At 51.2% G+C, this 8815-nt stretch overlaps 1 protein-coding gene across 4 annotated transcripts in view; it reads right to left on the reverse strand.

Annotated features, from left to right (window-relative positions):
* gpc3 (glypican 3) overlaps positions 1-8815 on the reverse strand; it is a 71992-nt gene that overhangs the window by 55320 nt on the left and 7857 nt on the right. For all 4 annotated transcript variants that reach the window (XM_029164656.3, XM_055512375.1, XM_055512374.1 and 1 more), the window contains exon 2: positions 8237-8398. In XM_029164656.3, the coding sequence (XP_029020489.1) occupies positions 8237-8398 (162 nt within the window). The remainder of the gene's footprint in view (positions 1-8236; positions 8399-8815) is intronic.

Raw genomic sequence — 8815 nt, forward strand, 5'->3', positions numbered from 1 at the left:
ACTGTTTTGTCTGTTTTTTTGTTCAATGTTTCATTGCTGCTGCAAACAAAAGAATTCCTCCATTGTGGGATTAATGTCATTTTATCTAATATAATTTAATCTACTACATATTAAACAAAATAAAGTTTTTTAATGTACCATAGTTGTCAATATCAGAATAGGCACAGTCTTTCTGTACAATATATGCACTGTATTGTACTAATTGTAACATCAGGGATGGGCTGGACATGACACTCAAGGCAAGAGTGTAAGTAAAGTGTAATGTAGCAAAGTTTTAACTTTAAACTTTTCTTCATTCTGTAACCAAACCCTAGTTTCACTTGAGGCCTTTGCAGTTGAAGTCAGGTCACAGAACTAAGACTACTTAGCATGAATTATGAAAACATGGTTAAGTGTTAACTGAACCACACACACACACACACACACACACACACACACACACACACACACACACACACACACTGCTGGCAAAAAACCATAAAACTCTCACGACTGTAAAAGGTCACACAGAGACAACTGACTATTTAAATGCATGATAGTTTTTCTGCTGAGAATCTTCTTCTTTCAGAACATGTTAAATCAAATTAATTGTTGTTACATATTTATACTGATGTAAATAAGCCATGAGGTCCAGGAGATGTAGGATCAGCGCCTCTGCCCTGCTGCTCTGGCTGACATGCTTGTTATGTCCGCATGGCTGAGCATACGTTGTGTAAGTGTTTCAATATTTCATAGGTCAAAATGAAAAATGCATCTCTGAGCGCTAAAGTGCATAGTTGGAGTGCGGAGGGCAAGCTGGTGAGGTCACGGGGTGAGAAAGGAGCTCTGACAACACCGGGGACGAGCAGAAACGCGCGTGTTGCTTCTCGGCGCCGCCGCAGACCCACAATCCTCCTGTTCAGGGAACGTCGGCGCTGACATTACGGAACCGAAGCCTGAATCCGGGTTCAAAGAACTCCGCCCTGCCAGTGAAGTGGCTGCGGCGCTCGCTTTGCCAAGGCGCAGGAAGCGGCTCACACGCAACCAGACCTTGAAGCTTAATTTTGGAGCGGGGGTCCCATGCCACAGCCTGCCAAACACCGAGCACAAAGAGAAAGATTGACAAGCAAACACCTCGAGGTCTCGAGGTTGCCCCCACAGAGCTGAACTCAAATAACTTGAGATGGAGGCGGCGATAGCTTTCAAGCCAGAGAGCGAGAGAGGAAGGAGGATGCAGCGGGTACGTTCACACCGGGCACGGCCCCAGAACCAGGATGAAACGAGCACATCGCCTTCAGATTTAGACCAGAGACCCACCTGAAAAACGCCTATTTGTATCATCTATTATGGAACCCCCCCCCTCCCTCCCCCGTCCCGCCCGACGCGCCGCTCATCAGACGCTCAGGAAACAAAGGCTGCGTCTCTCAGCTGGAGCTGGGAGGAGCCGTCGGTCCCATCAGCCCCCGTTTGATGAGAGCATTTCAAATGACACTTTCATCCTCGCCCGGCGCTGTTTGTTTCTTCCTCCGTGATGAAATTCGGCTCGAGAGGCGTGCAACGGGGCGCGTCGTTAAAGCGCGGCTCAAACGCGAGGAGCCGCGCTCGTCCCTAGAAACCGCTCATGACAATTTTTGTCACGCTGGCGTAAAGAACACGACACGAATTGTGCGGATGACAGAAATCGTGTGTTCCCCCCCGAAGATACTGCTCAGCTGACTCACAACCGGGGCCCCTCTACAAAAGCAGAACGAGAATAAACGAATCTAATGAGGCAGATCTGTCGGCGCTAAGTGTGGTCTCTGGTCTGGGAGGAGAAAACAGAAACCCCCGCTCTTAAGATAGTGAAAATATGGACTGAGCGTGTTTGCAGATACAACTACTAGTAGAAACGTCCATTTGAATCCACTGGAGGTTTTCTTCACGGAGCGGCGCTCGCAGGAAAACATTCAAGGACACGGCACAGAAGCACAGAAGGCGAGATAACTAATCCTCCGCTCCACAGGTGTTTCCAGAGTGAATATAGACATAACACAGCGTAAACCAACGCTTAATCTCAGAGGAGAAATTAGCCTTTTGTCAGGGAAGAATGGTGGAAATGTGGGGAACGAACAGTCCGAAATGTAAATCTGAAAGAAATGGCTCCTTTCTGTCTGGGGTGATAATTCCGCTATTGAAGATTTCTGGAGCCACAGCTAAAATAATATGCAAATATCCGCCCCATGGGGCGTCGATTGGCTGACATATTATCAGCAGAGAGACAGGCGTCGCATTTTTTGGGGGCTTTTAATGCGGTCAAATCAAAAGACGGAGGCCTGATTAGGAAGGTGTACTGTGACGCGCTGCGAGACAACAGGCGCACTTTAAACAGGATGCAGCCCTGGTGGGAACAGGATGCGGAGGCCTCCTGCGGAGACGGGGAGCGACTGGCAACCTGCGCCAAACTCGGCCAAGATAAGACAGAGAGTCTGGAGAGCCGAACAATGAGGAGTGAAAGCGTGTGCAATGAAAACAAAGGGCGGGTGCAGAAAACGTGGAATTACTTCCAGGATACGGATAGACAGAGGCAATTACGCTCCTCCTTTACATCTGTTTACCCAGAGTTTAGCCTGGACCCCAGTTGCTGTGACACTTTAGGAGGCAGCTGCCAAAACTGGGGATTAGGCCAAATATAGAGCTTCCAAGGCTTGTGGATGGATTCTTGGATGATCATCAGTATATAGGAATTTATGTGAATCACACGCAATACATTTGAATCCCTTCATGATCTCAACACCTGCTCACCAACATCTGTTTCTGCATCTGGATCAGGTAGTATTTTAAAGCTAATATTAACTAAAGATGGTTCATACTCCAGTGTGACCATTCTGTCTGTGGTGGATGACTAGGCTCTCTGGGAAATGTAGGATTTGTTGGTAATAACCCACAAATCTATTACTGATTAAAACATAATTAATTTATAAAAGGCCACGGTTGTCCAGATGTGCACAGCTGCACACTTCACTTTATATTCCTCCTAGCTCATTAGCATGTGGCTTCTAACCAGCCAGATACATTTTCAGGACCTCCTCCTTCCTCACAGCCTCTCGCCAGACGCTCGTTGGTTGACAATGAGCCAAAATAAAGTCCAGGAAGGAGAGCGCTGAGCGGTAGAGGAGGTGTCTGTCCAATGAGATAATCACCATCGTCCAGCTGCTACGCAACCAAATGGGTCCCCACTCGCGAGTTTTGTTCTGAAGGCTGTTAGGTTTTCTTTTGTTGTTGAGGCAAGAACAACTTGGAGAGAAGCGTAAACTGCATATAATCATTAATATTCTTACATAACAGTGACTGAACGTTACATTTGGGCTGAAAACGTACAGTGCGTAGACTTTTATTTCAACACTCTTATGACCTGCTTCCAATCTTCTAGGTGAATGCTAAAATAAAAGCCGCAGCAGAGTTTGTGTCTGTCTGTGAGGGAACTAGGGCTCCTGCCTGAAACTCGCCCAGGAAACCGTGACAGGAAAAAAAAAAAGGCGGGCAAACATTTTTTTTTTAATTCTGTGACAAACAGCACGTAAGCGCGTGTTTTGTATTGGCCTCCGGTGGTTCACGCAGCCTGGCTCTCCACAAACAGCGGCGCGGTTAATGAGCGGCAGAAGCTACCTGCGCTCACGCTGCCTCCTCTGGCTCGCGAACGCGCGGGTGCTGCCGCTGCGACGGAACCGCGGCGCTCCGACAGACGGCCCGCTCCTCGCGACCGCACGCCTTTCATTGGGCGTCAATCAGCACAATAGTTTGTCGGCCCAGCAGCGCGCTCCGAAAGTGCCGAAAATCTCATTACGCGCAGAAACAAATAAGTGACGCGTAATGATAAAAGCCAACAATTAAGTTGAAACTAAATTAGGAGCTGATAGAAGGATGTGGTAATGGCTGACGTGCCCCATCGCGCCTGGCTAACGGTGCTCGCAGGAGCCTGTTGGACATCGGAGGAGCGCTTCTCCCCATCATTAAGTTATTAGATTAGCTCGAGCGGCACGTAAACAACTGCAGCCGTGCGTCCCACCACGCCTCCCTGTTATTGGATCACTCTGGGAAGCGTCCTCACAAGACGAAACGACCCCGCGGAGGGAGCGCGAGGCGCCGGAGTGTTATTGGAGAGAAGATGACGGCAAGAAGCGAGGACGGAGGACGCTTCGGATGGAGCGGGTGGGGGGGGGCAAACGTCCATTCAGCACTATGGAGGGCAGGCGTCTTTCAAGGTCAACAACCACCTCCACCAGAGCCGCAGGGGGTCTGCCATTCTAATTCCTTATACACTTAGAGTAATTAAAACCCATCCACAAGAAGCAGAGGAAGTCGATAGGGCTTTTTTAGGACTGCTAATGAGATGCTAATTCGTCGGCCCGCTAGGAACGAGGCACGAGGAACTCAAGGACACAAAAGAAGACGCGTTCACACTTTGGTCGGGTGAACTTTTTAACGTGAGCGCGCGCCGCAGGTTGCCCGCTGCCTTTGTGTTTCATAAAAATAAAAAGACGGCAGAAACATCCTTTCAAGCTCCTTCCAGGCTCCAGATCATTTACGGGCGCGTTGGCCCCGTGAGCCCGGAGCATCGCGGAGAAAGCTCCCCTGCCTCGACTGGAGCCACAAACAGAACGTGCTCGCGCTCCCAGAAAGTAGTCCAAGTCAAACCTGTTTTCGAGCCCCCCGCTGTGCCCGCCTTCTATGGACTCATTGAGTCATTCCAGGAGCGCCGGCTGGCTGGCCCACTTTTACTTCAGCACAAATCACACAGTCTCTGTGATACGTCGATGTGCTCACGCCGCACAACTTTCCTCCTCCTCCCCACAGTTAACTTCAGCAAGCGGCCAATCCCGTCCTCCATGTTTATTAACCGGCTCCACTCCTTGGACTCGAGGGGAACCCCCCTCTGGATGAAGCCTGGTCCTTGAAGCCGGGCTCCGCTCAGACACCCGTCGTTTAAAGACGAGCTAAACAAACGCTCGTCTCACTAACGGCAGAGGATAATCTCACTTCTAACCTAGAGGCTGAGGCTGGAGACGAGCAGCGCAACAGCAGCGCCGGCGCTCTGAGGGCCGCGTCGCGGGGGAAATAACAACAATTAGAGCTGCCAATCACCCAAAATGCCACAAGACGCTTTGAGATGAGTTTCTGCTTTGTCGGGCAGTTACGGCTGACATGAGATGAGAACTAGAATTACTCTACATCATTAATCTGCAAATCAGGTGTCGAGCCAGTCACAGCACTAGGACAATGTTCTGGAAACAGCAGAAGGTTGGTAAGAGAATAATTAAATTAAACAGCACAGGGACAAACCTGAGGAAGTGACTCCAGGGATCTGATTATGATGGCATCTTCAGGACAATTAAGGGTTTTGCTAATGAGCGTAATGTGAAGTTGTGGCCTCCGATCGCCTGCTCAAGGTGTGTAACACTACTACAATGAGATCAGCCCTTATGAAAACAAGTGAGGATAATGGAGACCCCCCCTCAGGCCGACTCAAACCTCCACAATAAAAACCAGATGATCTGTCAGGCCTTTTATTGACCCGCAGTATCGCATACGGCAGATTTGTATCGGGCTGCAGCATTAATTTGCTAAATTAAAACCTAAGCATGCACAGGACCGGCTCCTCATTCCAACAGATTCGATTTGAAGATGAGCATCTGCGCAGGTTTTACAAAGTCTCATCTCAGACTAAATTGACAGCATCAGACCGCTGGGTGCGAGGCAATCACAGCACGCGGGGGAATGCCGTGTTATGATCCCGCTAATGTGAATCAAAATGAAATCCAACAGTCTGTCACACATCAGAATGGATGCAGCCGTTTATCCATTACGCATTTCCCCAGTATACCATAAAGAGATGAGCCGAGGCTCATTAGACTGTCAAATGCTATATCAGACTTTCAGCGCTGGAGTCACGCGCCATTAGAAATTCCTAATGCTTTACCTATTTCCTGGTATCGATCTTCAAGAAGCCTAATGTTTAAGCAGCATGTCATCACGCTGCTCAAAAGACGAAGGCAGACAGAGCCATTACTTTTTCTGTTGTTTGGAGAAGTTGACTTCAAAAGGGGCTAAAACCTCGGGTGTAGTCTGAGGCTTGGGAAAGCAGGATGAAACTAGAAGAGGGGGGAGAGAGAGAGCGAGAGAGAGAGCGAGAGAGAGACAGAGAGAGAGATATGGGAGACAGAAGCGAGGAGAGGTGAAGCCCTTTGATCTCTCTGGCAGAAGTGAGCGCTGGAGGAAAGTGAAAGAGAGCTGCAAAGGAAGACTGCAAACAAGACATGCGCTCAATTCCCCAAAGCACAAAGGAGGGAAGGAGGAGAGACAGACGGAGGGAGAGGAAGACAGATAGTCAAGAAGAGTGAGCGAGACAGAGATGGAGAGAGAGGATGACAGCGGCGGAGAGGAGAGGGAGACGGCATAGAAATAAAATAAAGGGAAACAGATGAGACCAGGATGTTAAAAGGATTTCGGTCCGGGGGCTGTTTGGGGAGTTCTCTCAAGTCCTATGCTAAAGCAATTAGTATTGAAGCCCTTCTAGGAAAGTGCAGGCAAACCCCAGCAGCCGCCTCTAACGTAGTTAGTGTGTAACAACCAAGTGGAGCAAACCCCTCGCTCCCCATTAAATCTCCACTTTTAATTGGCGTGTCAGGACGGCGCCGTGTTTCCCAACACACGGGCGTGGGCGGCGGCGAGCGACGCCTCCCGCCTCAAACGGAGACCCCAGCGACGCGGATGCGCCGCTGCAGGAGGAGCCCCCGAGACGGTAAACACGGGCCCGGCCCGGCCCGGCCCGACGGGCTGCGTGGCCCGATGACACCAGCCGAGCTCTAGGATCCACAGCCGCCGTTGCCATGGCTGCGCCGCGGAGGAAAACTGCTGGGCTGCTTTGTTGTCGGCGAGCAGGACTTCAAGTTTTCAAGCACTTTATGTTGAGAGTTTGTTGAACATGAGCGCATGAACGCAGAGCGAGGGTCACGGGAGAGGAAGGAAAAACACACAGAGTCCGAGGAACCGGGAGCAAACGGGAAAACTAGAAGCAGAAGAGAACAGCTTCTGTCTAAACAAGTTCTACTTAAACAGCTTCTACCTGAACAGGTTCTATTCAATCAGCTTCTACTTAAACAGGTTCTACCTAAACAGCTTCTATTCAATCAGCTTCTATCCACACTCTACATCTACCTAACCTATAAACTACCCATTCATTTGTTTTGCTCCTTGTCTGAATGTCTGATTTCTGATCAATTGGATCATTCAAACACGAACCCGACCAACACACAACACAAACAGAACTGCAGCTTCTGACGTGAAGCCTGGAGCCCGTGGGCCATGACCACAGACCCAGAACCAGCCTTCCAGACCCTCCAAACCTCTCCAGGACACGCGTATGACGCTTCCCTGCTGCATCCTCGCCGTCTTTGCTGCTTCCGGGTTCAGAATGTTCAAAACCACCCGAGGACGTTGAGGGGGAACCTAAAAGGAGGCGCGGAGGGCCAGCTGCAGGCCGAGCCCTCATCCAGCAGCGGTTCTGATTACAATCAGCGGTGATTGCATTAAAGCAAATTTATTCAGCGCGTCTGGATCCGAGCCCACACGAAGGACCAGCGGCGCCGAGGCAGCGGAGGCTCCGTTCGCCGTGGACCCATCGACTGGGACGTGCCGCGCTCGGCCTGCTGACTCGTCAGTATTCCTCCCCACCACCACCACGCGCTCAGCATTCACGTTCCGCCGCCACCTGCCTTCGTGTTTTCCCGAAACCTCAGCACGTCCAGGCTCTGACCCATTTTTCCTATCGCCGCTGTTCTGAACGCGCCGCGTGAACCAGCCCGTCCCACCTGACCCCCCCCCCCCCTCACCCAGCACCGCTGCTGACTGGCTCCTTCCTCCCTGTAAGGAACCGTCATCACTTCCTGCCGAGCGCCAGAAACACCTCGGGGGCATCGGCCGCGCTCCGGAACCACCCGTCTGGCACGAACAGCCGAGCGCAGCCTCTCCGAGCTGCGTGTCGTCGCCGTTCTAACACTTAGTCGAACAGCAGCTCAGCGTCTCATCGCTGTCTGCGCGCATTATGCCCCTGCTTTATTTATGCGTGACTCACTGTCTGGAGGAGTGAGCCGCTGACGTGCAGCAGCCAAGGAAGTGGATGCAGGCTGGGACGATTTGAGGGCATCAATTACCGGTTTCAAACTGTAACAACGAAGCCGAGGAATCGCGGCGTCGTGGAGGAAGTGTTCCGACCGCTTACCTTGGAAAATGGCGGCGTTCTGGATGATGAGGCGTTTGAGCTGAGCGCCGACGGCCTGCAGACCGGACTCCATGTTGCTGCGCGCGGCCACCTGGTAGCGCTCCTCCATCTTCTTGGAGCAGCAGGACGGGCCTTTGCTTTGGCAAACCTGCAGATCGGCGCCTGGCAGGAAGTGGGGAGACAAGGACAGCGTGGATGAGAGGAGGGGAGGAGGCCGCGGCGTGGACGCGGCCTCCTCCGCATGCTAAACGCAGGGAACGGCGACGCCAGCAGATTCCGCAGCCCTAATGAGCATATGATTAGAATGTAGAGGCCGTGTTATTTATCAAATAAACCCCCCGCTTTAAAAAAAAGGAGTGATTCGGGTGCACATTGGAGCAACAGACCAAAGCCGCTGCTGTGTGTTCTCCTCAGAGATCAATTTGGTCAACACAACCATTCCAGGCTGCACTTTTCACGCTAAGGATCAAAAAGCTGTGGGGTTTTTATTTAGACACAGAAATGGGAGCTGGGGGCTGTGCAGAGTGCAGACCAGCCAAGCCAGGCTGCGCGTGGAAACACATGGAAGTGCCCACAGCA

Source organism: Betta splendens, chromosome 10 (genome assembly GCF_900634795.4).
Source record: "Betta splendens chromosome 10, fBetSpl5.4, whole genome shotgun sequence".
NCBI classification, from domain to species: domain Eukaryota; kingdom Metazoa; phylum Chordata; class Actinopteri; order Anabantiformes; family Osphronemidae; genus Betta; species Betta splendens.